Source organism: Budorcas taxicolor, chromosome X (assembly GCF_023091745.1).
Source record: "Budorcas taxicolor isolate Tak-1 chromosome X, Takin1.1, whole genome shotgun sequence".
In the NCBI taxonomy this organism is placed as follows: Eukaryota; Metazoa; Chordata; class Mammalia; order Artiodactyla; family Bovidae; genus Budorcas; species Budorcas taxicolor.
In genome coordinates, this window is record NC_068935.1 from 9,385,687 (window position 1) to 9,400,548 (window position 14,862).

The following is a 14,862-nucleotide window of genomic DNA, read 5'->3' on the forward strand; positions in this document are numbered from 1 at the left end:
TTCATCATCTCCACAGTTGTGTCCTGCCCCTTCCTGCTGATCTCCCCTCCTGTCCCGTCCCCCATGGTATGCCCCAGGACCGCACTGGGGAGGCAGAGGGGCCTCTCTAACACACACCACCGTGGGGCAGCTGATCGAGGGCTGGGCTGAGGTGAGGGGCTGGAGTCCCGAGGGCTGTGGGGGTGTCTTGCTGCCTGAGTCCAGCTGCCAGGCCTCTTCATAACCAAAGGCAAGTCTGGGGCAGAAGTTAAGGAGGAAGGTGGTTATAGCCAGACTAATTAAAGACAACTGAGTTTGAGGAAGTCTCTTGAGGAAGTTATTGTCCATCTCTGGGCCTTGATTTTCTCTCCTTCTTACCCAATGCTAACTTTCTTGAATGTCAGGAAAGGCGACTCTACTAGACTCACTGTTCTCCTTCCATCAAGGCTATTTGAGAAACCTAGCTTTCCCAAAAGAGACCGTTGAAACCCTTGTCCCCAACCTCAACTTGGAGCCACAGACTCAGTCAAAGCACAGACTGGCAACTGAAGAGCCCTCCTGTCTGCCTCCCTGTATCAGAGCCAAATCTTCCACCACTAACAGCTTGCCTCTTCTGTTTGCCCCAATTCCAGATACCATCAAGATGCCCAAGATGGAAAAAACTGCGCTCCAGAATGATTCCAATGAAGCAGAGAGTGGAGCCCATAAGCCTGAAACACCAGAGCAGACCCAAGAAAACCAGAGCTCCTGTTTAGATGACCACTCTGCTGGTAGGTCTGGAATTTCCTTGGGTAGTGCTCGATAGCAGCTAGGTTAAAGGAATAGATAGCATGTGGTTTAAGTGCCTTTAAGGAGCATAGAAGGCTCTCACAACCTTATGTTTTTCACTCCTCATCCTTCTGCTAACTCCTCATCCTTCTGCTAACTCCTCTTTCATATTATTCTTTTTCTTGTCTTTTTCCCCCTCTAATCTTTACATATTGGACCTAGGTCCCCGATTGTCAAATGAAATTGCAAGATATTTTAACTCTAGAGAAAGAGGCCAACAAAACATAATGATTTGTGTTTGACAAGACTAGAGTGTGTGTGAGTTAGTTCCAAACATGGGAAATTGGTGGCATTCTTATATTTTGATTTTATAGATTGTAAATGATAAATCTAGAATGGATTTGAGAGAATCCTAATTACCTAGTGCTGGAGTTGTGTTCTGTCCACTCCCAAAGCACTTTGTTGACCTAAGAATTATCACTGCTCTAGGGTAATGTTTTAGATCTATAGTAACAGATACGTAGAAGCATGAGGTCTCTTCTACACCTTGTGGTAGGCATTTATTTGAGACTTTTGTTTGACTAGTCCAATCTCGTAGGAACTCAAATTGCAATTCTCATATGAAAATCGCCAGTGAATTCAACCAAACATAAATCTGAAGATCTGTCCAAATGTAGTGACTTGATCTAAACTCTTGAAGACAGAAATGAGAAAAATAGTTGGAAGCCACAATATTGTTGAATCATGTATGTTTTTCTAGTGGCCATTTAGGGTCACTGCTAGTAAACAGAGTGGAACAATTATTAATTCATAGTGTCTCTCAAATAAATGACTTAATGAATTGAATAAATTATAGATTTCAACATATGTAGCTTTTTAGTTAGAGTGGAAAGGAGATATGGATTGATGATACTAACTTCTGTCGAAAATTTTTTAAATGAGAAGTAAATTTGCATAAGTAGACCATTTCCTTGGTGAAGTTTTAGGGTTCTTAGATGAGTCTTATATTTTTGGTTATAAGTAGTTCTTTTTGAATAAATTATGGAACAGTGTTGAAAGTGAGAGAAAATAGTTTTATTTTATATACCAAGTAATCATTGTAACTACTGTGTGTGCTTACTTTTATCTCTCTGTAACTAAATAGTCTGTAAAACAATCCCTCTGTATCCACAAGAGATTGGTTCCAGGACTCTTCCTCACCTCGTCCCTCAGGATACCAAAATCCATAGTGCTCAAGTCCCTTATGTAAAATGGTACAGTATTTGCATATAACCTACTTATATCTTCCTGTATAATATAAATCATCTCTAGATTACTTATAATTCCAAATTCAATATAAATTATATGTAAATAGTTACCAGCATAACAAATTCAGGTTTTGCCATTTGGAATTTTCTGAAATTTAAAAAATATATATATTTTTTTATCTGCCATGGGTTGAAACTTCAGGTGCAGAGAGCCAACTGTATAATGAACTCAGAAAGTCATTCTTAAATTCCTATGAGAGTGTGTAATAAAGTTCTTACCAATCTTGAAGTAAATAAAGCAAAAATATCATAGGTTTTAAAAATAAATTGATTCAACTTAAAGATTGCTGAATTCTGACTGTTTTTTGAGATGTTAAAATATAATTTCTCTCACAAAATAATTATTTGGATTAGGGTAAGGTGGGGTTTTTGTCACAACACCCATATGTGGAAAAATTAAAATTGGCATATTACTGTCACTCATTTTTTGTGTGTGAAATTTTATTGGTCTGTGGAGTCCTAAGATTTTGGAACAATGTTTTAAGAATGGTTCAGCTTTAGAGCCATATGGCTCTAAATTAGAGCCACTAATACTTATGGTGTTGTCTGTAAGGAAACTGTCATTTTATGTCTCTTCCTCTCTGATCAGAGGTAGAAAAAGGATTTAGGAACCATTTTCTGAGTTCATTATACAGTTGGCTCTCTGCACCTGAAGTTTCAACCAATGGCAGATAAAAAATATATTTTTTAATCTGTAGATAAAACAGTAAGTATAAAAAGTAAATTCTAGCTAAAGGTTTATTTTATAAACCACAACTTACTCATTTTTTCTTTGCTATATTTCATTTATTGTTTTGATAGTTTAGGCAAAAGTTTTTGAAAAAAGTTTCACTTTTTGTCTTTTATAAGGTAACTTCTCATATCTGACTTCTCTGCAAGTTTCTAGAGCTGTTGAACAGCAAATAGTTCAGAAAACCTCAAACACTATAATGATCGAGTGAATCTGTTTAAAATCTGTTTGATAAGTAAAAAAAATTTTTTTAAAGATCTGTTTGATAATCTAAATTTGAGGAAGTTATTTGGCTGAGTGGATCTCTGATGAAAAGGAATTCTATTTGTGTGGGTTCCCTGTTTACTGATCTCTATGCTTTTTTCCAGCAAGCCGACCTGAAGTACGTTCTGTCACGGATCTGATAGAGACAGTTAACGAAATTTCTAAGCTTAGCATTGCTCATGAAATCGTGGTAAATCAAGATTTTTACATGGAAGACAGTGTATTACCTCCCAACAGGTATCAACTCTGTTTTTTCCATTTTATTTCTCCTGGCATATGTACACAGCACAAATGACTTTGAAGCACTTTTATTAATACAGTTGATGTTTTAGTATGTCTTAAATGGTACCAACAAATGAAACAGAGGAGTAATCTGTGTAATTATTAGTTTTACAGACTGAAAGCAGAAAAATTTTATCTAAGCAGGGAATAAATTAATGAAATTATTGTCAGAACTTTCATTTTGGTATCTCATTTAATAGTGAAACACAGTGAATTCCACATCTTCTTAGACAGCTTTGGAGAAAGTAGCTACTAATAGTTATTTTCTTAACTGTCTATAGATTGATCAAGTACAAATGAAATTATTTCTTTTCTAATAGTGGTATTGCCAACTCTTCATGGGATAAGAGCTTTCAGGGAACATTTCTACTTCATAATCAGCTTAACAAAAATTCTGTGAACCAAGATCAAAACCCATTAATAAACACTGCCCGTCTAAAATCACACTTTATTCTGGTTCTTATTAATTGTATTGATATTGCAATACATACATGAATCATTCAGGGAGTATGATTTGAATACTTCTGCTGCTGCTGCTGCTCAGTCGCTTCAGTCGTGTCCGACTCTGTGCGACCCCATAGACGGCAACCCACCAGGCTCCCCCATCCCTGGGATTCTCCAGGCAAGCACACTGGAGTGGATTGCCATTTCCTTCTCCATAAATACTTCTAGTAGTTTGTTAATAGTTAAATGAGTAAATTTCTTTGTTTGACCCAATATTTCATATAACATTCTATTTTCCCAGCTTTAAAAGTGGCATCTATTTTGCCACTTCAGGTATCCTATCACTTAAGCACCTTGCTCTGTCAGTGTCTCTTGATCTTTACTTCTTAGTTTCTTCCCTTAGTTTTCCAACACTGCCTTCACTGTCCCTGGAGCCTTAGTTAGATTTATTTTTTTTTGCTGGCAGGGGTGCAGAGAAAGTGAAACAAGGAGAGTGAAGATCTGTTAAAGTGGCTGAGGGGTTGTAGTGGTGATGAGGGGTGGGGAAATGAAGCAGAGGGAATAATACTCTTGAACTGGCCCGTTTGTTCAGTTTTTCCTGTAAGGTGGCTCTTGTAGCATTTAGTTGACTTTAATTTCATTTCAAACAATTTTATTAGGTTGTATTGTGACAGCTGTCATATCAGCATGCATTTTAAAAAAACATCAAAATTGCTGAATTTTTGTGTAGCAATTTTAATATTGAAGATGGAAGAAAAAAGCAACATTTTGGCATATTGTGGTTTATTTTTTCAAGAAAGGTAAAAAAGTTCCATTTTTAAAACAAATTGTGACAGATGATGAAAAGTGGATACTGTACAATAATGTGGATTAGCAGAAATCATGGGGCAACTGAAATGAACTACCACCAGCCACACCAAAGGCTGGTCTTCATCCAAAGACGGTGATGTTGTGTATATGGTGGGATTGGAAAGGAGTCCTCCATTATGAGCTCCTTCCAGAAAACCAAACAATTAATCACAAGTACTGCTCCCAATTAGACCAATTGAAAGCAACACTTAACAAAAAGCATCCAAAATTAGTCAACAGAAAACACATTGTCTTCCATTTGAATAGTGTAAGACTGCATGTTTCTTTGATGACCAGGCAAGAACTGTTACAGTTTGACTAGGAAGTTCTGATGCATCTGTGTATTCACCAGACATTGCACCTTCAGATGTCCGCTGATTTCAGTCTTTACAAAATTCTTTGAATGGAAAAAAGTTTCAATTCCCCGAAAGACTTAAAAGGAACTTGGGTTAGTTATTTGCTCAAAACGATAAAAAGTTTGGGGAAGATTAAGTTATAAAATTGTCTGAAAAATGGAGGAGGTAGTGGAACAAAATGGTGAATACGTTGTTCAGTAAAGTGGTTGATGGAAATGAGAAATGTGTCTTTAATTTAAAAACCGAAGGAACTTTTTGGCCAACTCACTGTTTCGATCTCGATCTTCACTGTTTTGTTAACAGCCTTATTCTAGTGTAGTAATGCAAGAAGTATACCAGAAAAGATACTGAAATACAATTGAGGGTTACCTATTATCTATAGGTAATCAATGACTGCTTTTATCTTTGGACTTATAAAGTGATGCTAATTAGAGTTATGGATTCCTAAGAGAAATCTCATTGTCAGATATTTATTCTACAAACATATATTGAGTATGTACTAAGTGGAAGGCTGAATGTTAAATGTTGGAGACATATAGATGAGTATGATGCTGGCTTCGCCATTACGAAGCTTCCGTAGGTGAGATAGTCAAATAGTACATAGTTCCTGTGCAGTGATAAGTTCTCTCACATCTAGTATATGGAGTTCCTTATTCCTGCTTAGCTGCCGAGGAGGGTCTGGGAAACCTTCCTGATGAGGTAATGTTGAGCTGAGTTTTTAGATATAAATAGGTGCATTTTAGGTGGTCTGGGGTTCATAAAATTGTATAGGCGACAGGGACCAAAACCACCTCAAAGAAAAAAATGCAAGATGGCAAAATGGTTATCTGGGGAGACTTTACAAATGCTGAAGAAAGAAGAGAAGAGAAAGCCAAGGGAGAAAGGGAAAGATATACCCAACTGAATGCAGAGTTCCAGAGAATAGCAAGAAGAGACAAGAAGGTCTTCTTAAGTGAATAATGCAAAAAAGTAGAGGAAAACAATAGAATGGGAAAGACTAGAGACCTCTTCAAGAAAACTGAAGCTATCAAGGGAACATTTCATGTAAGGATGGGCACAATAAAGGACAGAAACAGTAGTGATCTAACAGAAGCAAAAGACATTAAGAAGAGGTGGCAAGAATGCACAGAAAAACTATGCAAAAAAAAGTCTTATTATCTGGAAAACCACAATGATGTGGTCACTCACTTAGAGCCAGATACCCTGGAGTGTGAAGTCAAGTGAGCCTTAGGAAGCATTAGTATGAACAAAGCTAGTGGAGGTGATGGAATTCCAGCTGAGCTATTTCATATCCTAAAAGATGATGCTGTTAAAGTGCTGCACTCAATATGCCAGCAAATTTGGAAAACTCAGCAGTGGCTACAGGTCTGGAAAAGGTCAGTTTTCATTCCAGTCTCAAAGAAGGGCAATGACAAAGAATGTTCCAACTACCAAACAGCTGCACTCATTTCACATGATCAGAAGGTTAGAATTGGACCTTTGTGAGTCAGAGTTAGAACTGGACATGAAACAACTGACTAGTTCCAAATTGGGAAAGGAATATGTCAAAGCTGTATATTTTCACCTTGTTTATTTAACTTATATGTAGAGCATATCGTGAGATATGCTGTGCTGGATGAGTCACAACCTGGAATCAAGATTGCTGGGAGAAATATCAACAACCTCAAATATACAGATGATACCACTCTAAAGGCAGAAAGGGAAGAGGAACTAAAGAACCTCTTGATGAAGGTGAAAGAGGAGAGTGAAAAAGCTGGCTTGAAACTGAACATTTAAAAAACTAAGATCATGGCATCCAGTCCCATCACTTCATGGTAAATAGAGGGGGAAAAAGTGGAAGCAGTGACACATTTAATTTTCTAGGGTTCCAAAATCACTGCAGACTGTCACTGAAGCCATGAAAGTAAAAGATGCTTACCCTTGGAAGGAAGCTATGACAAACCTAGACAGCATATTAAAAAGCAGAGACATCACTCTGCCAGCAAAGGTCCATATAGTCAAAATCATGGTTTTTCCAGTAGTCATGTATGGGTGTGAGAAGTGGAACACAGAGAAGGCTGAGCACCAAGGAATTGATGCTTTCGAATTGTGGTTCTGGAGAACACTCTTGAGAGTCCCTTGACTGGCAGGAGATCAAATCTGTTAATCCTAATGGAAATCAATCCTGAATATTCATTGGAAGGACTGATGCTCCAGTAACTTGGCCACCTGATACAAAGAGCCTACTCATTGGAGAAGACACTGATGCTGGGAAAGATTGAAGGCAAAAAGAGAAGGAGGCAGCAGAGGATGAGATGTTTAGATAGTACCACCAACTCAGTGAAGAAACTCCAGGAGATAGAGGATGTCAGAGAAGCCTTGCATGGTATAGTCCATGGGTTCACAAAAAAAGATGAGGACACGACTTAGCAACTAAACAACTTTGGTGTTCCTCTGGTGGCTCAGCAGTAAAGAATCCGCCTGCCAATCCAGGAGACTCAGGTTCAATCCCTGGGTCAAGAGGACCCCCTAGAGGAGGAAATAGCAACCCACTCCAGTGTTCTTGCCTGGGAAATCCCATGGGATAGAAGGGTCTGGAGGGCTATAGTCCATGGGGTCACAAAGAACTCAGACACCAATGTAAACACCAATGACAACAAGAAAATCTTCCTGGTGATAGGGAGGTTCTGCTGCTTAGTCGCTTCAGTCGTGTCCAACTCTGTGCGACCCCATAGAGGGCAGTCCACCAGGCTACCCTGTCCCTGGGATTCTCCAGGCAAGAGCACAGGAGTGGGTTGCCATTGCCTTCTCCCAGATATCTGAGGAAAATAATCATGTCATTATGATCAGATTTTTTTCTTAGAAATAATCATTGGCCTTAGCAAGAATATGTGGCATTGTGGCAGTAAGACTTTGACTGGGGGCTGGAATACCTTTACTGCTGCTGCTGCTAAGTTGCTTCAGTCGTGTCCAACTCTGTGCGACTCCATAGATGGCAGCCCACCAGGCTCCCCTGTCCCTGGGATTCTCCAGGCAAGAACCCAGGGAGTGGGTTGCCATTTCCTTCTCCAATGCATGAAAGCAAAAAGTGAAAGTGAAGTCACTCAGTCATGTCCGACTCCTAGCGACCCCATGGACTGCAGCTTACCAGGCTCCTCCGTCCATGGGATTTTCCAGGCAAGAGTGCTGGAGTGGGGTGCCATTGCCTTCTCCTTACTAGACTATTGCAGTAGTCCAAGTAGGAAATGATGGCAGGAGAAGATGGATTCCAGACATATTTAGGAATCAAAATCTCTGTAATTTGGGGACCAAGTGCATTAAAAGGATGAAGAGAACTAATTATTATGCATTAGATAGATAACAGTTGGTGACATCTCACAAATGGGATTGGTGTGTTGGGGAAGGAACTTTGACTTTTCTCATTTAGCTCTGTATTGCTTGTTAAATTTTCAACAAAAGCATGCATTACTATTCTATTTTTAATGGGAAAAATGTAAACGTTATGATTTGTTTGAAAAGACACAGGTTTGAGAAGGGAAGATAATGAGTTGGAGGTGCACATAAGATTTTCAAGTGTTATCAAGAATGAAAATCCTTTCTTGGATTTTAAGGCTGAAGGGGAAAGATCATCTAGTTCAAAGGTGTAAGTGTACGGGTATTAAAACCAAGGCACACATTAAAGTGAGATGAAGAACCAAGGCTCGAGCTCAGGGCCTCAAATGCAATTTCTTGGTTCTTCTTACTAGAAGGAGAGCTTTTCTGGAACGATGAGGAATCCTTCTGAGAGAAATTGACCAGTGCCTTTGCATCTGAGACTAAACTCAGTTTATTCAACTCTTCTAAAGTCTAAACATAGCTCCTTCCCTATCAACATAATGGTCTTTCATGATCTTAAATGATGTTTGGGATTTAGGAGATTAGGATCCTATACCAACTCTCTGGGTAAAAAGCAAGTTGCTCATTTAACCTTCTTATAGTCTGGAAGGCAGGATTATGGAGACAATGTACAAGGCTTTTTGGGACCATCTGAAAGTCCAGCTATCAAGTACTCCAGCTGACTTCACTGCTGCACTTGAACTCCTAAAAGAAGTTAAGGAGGTGAGTAACCAACTTCCCATTTGTGGATATTAGATCTTAGTTGTGGCATGGGCTGTCTTTCATTGTGGTGCATGAGCTTCTCTCTAGTTGTGATGCACAGGCTCAGCACTTGCATCTTGTGGGCTTAGTTGTCCTGCAGCATGTGGGATCTTAGTTTCTGTGATCAAACCTATGTCCCCTGTATTGCAAGGTGAATTCTTAAATACTGGACCACAGGGAAGTCCTTTTTTAAAAAAAAAAAATCCCAGACCTTTTAATTGTTGATAAATAGTAATTATTTTGGGGCTTCCCAAGTGATGCTAGTGGTAAAGAGCCCGCCTGCCAGGGCAGGAGAAGTAAGAGACTCGAGTTTGATCCCTGGGTGGGGAATACGTCCTAGATGAGGGCGTGGCAACCCACTCCAGTATTCTTCCCTGGAGAATCCCATGGACAGAGGAGGCTGGCAGGCTCCAGTTCATGGGGTAGCAAAGAGTCGGACGTGACTTAGCATGCTTGCCCAAGTTTCCTTTCTACATATGTTCCACTACTTGAACAGATAATATGGAGAAACTTCCATTTTATTTGTACGAGATGAAGCTTGAAAGTTGAGATTTTGCTGTAACAACACAGCATGTCATTCAATTAAACAGATTTTCGCTTAATTCCCATTATGTTTTCTGTGTTTCAGAAGCACATAGATACATAAGAGAGCCTTTGCCAACAAGAAACTTATACTTTAGAGTGAAAAGATTATTTTGAGTGACACATAAAGGTTTCTCTGCCTATTTCATCTTTTTCCTTTGTAGTCAAACAATCTAATAATGTCCTTATCCCTTATTAAGAATATCTCACCACCACAAGGCTATATTTAAAATGGATAACCAAGGACCTACTGTATAGCACGTGGAACTCTGCTCAATATTATGTGGCCACCTGAATGGGAGGGGAGTTAGGGGAAGAATGGATGCATGTATATGTATGGCTGAGTCCCTTCGCTGTTCATCTAAAACTATCATGTTGGTAATTGGCTACCTGAATACAAACTAAAAAGTTTTATAAAAAGAATATCCCATTACCTTGTGGTGGTATGTATTTTATATTTTTTGTATCCTGCATTTGTTTTTATCAGTTATTTTCCTTCCTGTCTTTACCTCATTCTGCCAAGAAAAGAGTACAGCACTACTGTTACTACTAATCCCAATGAAGCCTTAAATTATAACTGGCTCCTAGACAGAGACAAATAATATTCTGTATATGCAATTGGGAAACCTAGTTTCTGGAGGCCCAATAGACATAGGCTGGCATGCCTTTGCCTTAAGGAGATTGTTCATCAAAGAGTGTTTGGGGTTCTAAATAATTTGGCTCCATCGATTTTCTTTTCTGGGAAGATATTGCTATCACTGCTGTTGCCACGCCAGAACAGCCTAAGAAATGAGATTGAAGAAGCCCTGGACATAGATCTCCTCAAGCAGGAAGCAGAGCATGGGGCCCTGGATGTCCCTCATCTCTCCAAGTACATTCTTAATTTGATGACCCTGCTGTGTGCACCAGTCCGAGATGAAGCAGTGCGAAAACTAGAGAGCATAACAGATCCTGTGCAGTTACTGAGGTGAGAAACTAGATGTACTGTTCCTGAACACTAGATGCAGTATCCTGTCTTAGACACTGCACCAGAAAACTCTGGGCCAGATACTGGGTTACAGCCCCTGGCTTGCCTAGCTCTTCTATACTGAAGGACAGACTAATACCTCTGTTGCTCCTCTCTGGTTTGTTGGCTTTTATTTTCAAAGGATGGATTCTCAGAACCCTTTTGATGATCTTCAGATCATCTGGACACGTTCTAAGAAATGATGCTGCTAAGATACTGGCTTCCCAGGTGGCACTAGTGGTAAAGAATCCCCCTGCCAAAGTAGGAGATGCAAGAGAAGAGGGTTCGATGTGTGGGTCGGGATGACCCTGTGGAGAAGGAAATGGCAATCCACTCCAATATTCTTGTCTAGACACTAGAGCACAGTAACTGTTTCTTTGGGATATTTCAAACGGCACTTTCGCAGATAATTTATGTATCCTAACTCAAACCCTGTGGGGGAACAAGAATGAGAATGATCGTTGTTTCACAGATAGAAGAACCAAGACCCAGAGGTAAAGTAATAGGCCAAATGAGTTAGAAATTCAACCACCAGCATCCCAACTACCCACAGAGAGTTAGAATTTTAGTCATTTTTCTGAGATGGAGTACCTACAGTGGAAAGAATGCTAGACTGGTAACCAAAAGGCCAGAAGATGTATCTGTTCCTAGCTCTGCTAATAATTCACTCTGTGGCCGTGGGTCCCTGGCTGCAATGTCTGTATTTGTAAATTGAAGTAGGACTGTGGTTTTTAAGGCCATTTTTTACTCTAAGATATTGTGATTTTAGGACTCTTAGCTTGAGTTCCACCTCACTCCACTAGATTACCTTTCAGAGTGTAAGCATTTGATTTTTCCTCCACTGACAGGGGCATCTTCCATGTTCTGGGCCTGATGAAAATGGACATGGTGAACTATACTATACAGAGCCTCCGACCCTACCTGAAGGAACACTCTATCCAGTATGAACGAGCTAAATTCCAGGAACTCCTCAACAAGCAACCCAGTATGTTCAAAATTTAAGGGCAGGAGATGGGGAGATTTGACTTTGGGTCTGATTTCTTACAGTGATAGGGTACTTTCTATTTTTTTCTTTTTTAATAGATAGCTTCTCCCTATTGGACGGGGTGAGGGCATGGGATAGGAAGAAGGAACATTTCTCTAAGAGAAAAGATGTATAAAATCACTTATTTATTGAGGAAGAATATATCTTCAAACCTTACTATTCAGGCCTTGGTGTTTGAAGATATTTACCTATTCCCTTCTATGTCATAGATCTCCTTGATTGCACCACAAAATGGCTCACCAAAACAGCTCTAGACCTCACTACACCACCTTCAAGTTCTCCTGACTCTCCCAGCTCCTCCAGGATGGCCCATTCATCTCCAAATTGGGCAGTGGACAACCCACAACTTCCCAGTTCCACAATGGTGCTATACCAGGGTTACCTGAACCTTCTTCTCTGGGATCTTGACAGTAAAGAGTTTCCTGAGGTAGGAACATATATAAGAACATTGCCTTTTTGTTTTGTATTTGATACCTTTACTAAAACACTCTTCTGACAGCTTGCTTTTCCCTGTCTCACCAGACTATGCTAATGGATAAAATCCGGCTGCAAGACATGGAGTCCCAGTTGAAGCAGTTGGCCATTCTGGCCTCAGTCTTGCTAGTGGCCAGAAGTTTCTCTGGTAGTGCTTTATTCAGTTCGACTGAATTTGTGAATAAACTGAAACGCATAATCAAGGCCCTGGTGGAGGAATTTAACTCCAGGTAAACTTCATAGAGACTTTCCTGGTGACTCAGTGGTAAAGAATCCGCCTGCCAATGCAGGAGGCCCGGATTTGAACCTTGGGTCAGGAAGATCCCCTGAAGTAAGAAATGGCAACCCACTCCAGTGTTCTTGCTTGGAGAATTCCATGGATAGATGAGCCTGGCAGGCTACAGTCCATGGGGTTGCAAAAGACTCAGATATGACTTAGAGACTATACAACGTGAGCAACAACAAATTTCCTAAATCTTTCTGAGAGTTGAAAATAGTATGTTGGTTTTGGAGCTTAGGCAGTTAATGTATTGCTGCCTTATTCTTTATCATAAACCATGCAAAAGACCTTGGGCATCATCTGCAAAGGTTGTTGTTGTCTTTTGATAAATTGTATTAAGGCTTGTGGTGGAAACAAAACCTATTTCCAAGGAGGTGAGTGTGGAAACTAGTTTGCTATGAATGACTCAGTACTGTGTTTGCTAAAAATGAGTCATTATATACTTAAATAAGTAACACTGGATTTGTGTATGTATATCCAGAAGTTGATCCCTTGGTCAATATGCAGCCATAATTTGCTTCATGCAGAGCACCTCAGCCGAAGTACAAAGAACTGGAAGTTCAGATCTCAATGTATTTACAAGTTAATTGGTGAAGTAGGGAAGACAGCTATGGAAAATGCTTAAGAAATTTTAAAACAGAATTTGAATAAAGTTTATGGGACTAAAGAATACTGAGTAGTTCCAAGAATGGAACTGAACCCTTGTCCAATTTGTTTCATTCGAAGTGGAGAATAGTATGAATTAGTTAATATGTGCGAATTAATATGTGTGAAATAGTTGACATCTTGAGGATAACAATGAAATGATTTGAAATGCTGCGTCCTCTGTTAGTGGTGGAGAGCTGGAATTCTTTTGTGAGTGGACCTGGCTTCTGGTGTTGGACTCTCTGGGCTTTGCCCCTATGCCAAGGCCACTCTGCTTTCTGTCCTTCATTATCTAGGCCTGAAGAGGCTATGGTGAATGTGAGTGAACACGTGTCTCAGAAAATCCATGAACACCTCAAAGACATGGGCCTAACTGCCCTGAGTAGTGAAAAGAAAGCCTCTCTTAGAGGCCAACTTCGGAACATCGCCAAGAAAGACAACCGTGTTCGTAGCATCATTGGTAAGAGTCCTCCTATGGTGGTGGGGCTGGAAAGGGGTGGCAAGAATGTGGAAGGTAAGAAGGTGGATTCAAGCCTGAAAGTCAGTTGTGAAGACATTCAGAAATGGAATTATTGTTGGGAAAGTCTTTTGGCTTTAGTTTCCTTATGTATAATGTGCAGAATTGAAATAGATCTCTTTCAGTTTGAAGAGTGAACATACGATTTTAAGGTCAGCTAGGATGTGTAACTTGCAGGTGCTAGTGCTGAGTGATTCCTGGTCATTCTCTAACCATAACCCAAGACCTGTGATGGGAAACCCTTTCTCTATCCCATGCTTTAAGTTACCATGACGGTCCCTACTTCCCTCTAAGGAACTGATGCTAGTTTAGGCTGAAGGATATATTCCCTGCAAGAATGGAAGCAGTGAACTCGACCACCTTGCTTCTAATTTTTGCATCTTGACAAAGTCTGATATGGTTGTATGGACCCAGAGTTGGTACACTGGCTGCAATGTGTGCCCTTAGAATTTCACATACAATGTCTAGGATCCTTTTGTTAGGTCACACATGTCGGGAGCTCACTTAGCACCCCCTAACATTATAAAAAGCCAGAAACTCACTGGCTTGGCATCTTTCAATAATGCATTGCTTTTAGGAGCTTTATAGCATTCCTTCTTCCAAAAGAACAGAAAAAAAAAAATCTCATTAACGTGTTTTACCTGAATGAGTGGGTAGGTCAGTGAAAATGTGTTAATTTAAACACAGGTGAACAGAGAGTGCAAGGGCATTGTGAATTTCTTCTGAAATCTCTTTGATCTTTCCCTTTTAACTTTTTTCTTCCACACAGATCAGCGGATCCACTTGTTTCTCAAAGGCTGTTTGGTTCGTGGGATGCAGGAGTCTCTGCTAGACTTCCCTGTTGGCCTTATTTTCATCAAGGAGGAGTTGACAAAACTGGGTTGGAAGTTTTTCAATCTGATGCGTCACAATCAGCAGGTATTTAGCCCCTATTATGATGAAATCCTTAAAGATGTCATCCCTCCAGCTCCAGCACAAGAAACAGAAATGGAGTCTATCTGATAGTACCAGACCACAGTCTGGCAGCAGGGACCCAGGAGAGAGGGCTAAGTATGTTCCTGGGATGACATCGCCTGTGCCCAGCAGAGTAGCCTCTTCCTCACTTCAGCCTGGACTCAGCGTTGCAGAATTCCAGCATGTAAATACAAACTGGCCCAGCCCCCTTCATAATAAACTTTTGTGCTGCAAGAAAACCTCAGTTACTTCTGTGTTGCAACT

At 40.1% G+C, this 14,862-nt stretch overlaps 1 protein-coding gene across 1 annotated transcript; it reads left to right on the forward strand.

Moving 5' to 3' along the window:
* The first annotated feature begins 622 nt into the window (after window positions 1–622).
* Window positions 623–14,646, forward strand: LOC128069943 (T-complex protein 11 X-linked protein 2-like). Its single transcript, XM_052663202.1, has 9 exons — window positions 623–749; window positions 3,153–3,285; window positions 8,936–9,056; window positions 10,424–10,644; window positions 11,532–11,668; window positions 11,938–12,155; window positions 12,251–12,432; window positions 13,424–13,587; window positions 14,414–14,646. The coding sequence occupies exons 1-9, from the start codon at window positions 623–625 to the stop codon at window positions 14,644–14,646; spliced, it is 1,536 nt and encodes a 511-aa protein (XP_052519162.1).
* The last annotated feature ends 216 nt before the right edge of the window (window positions 14,647–14,862 follow it).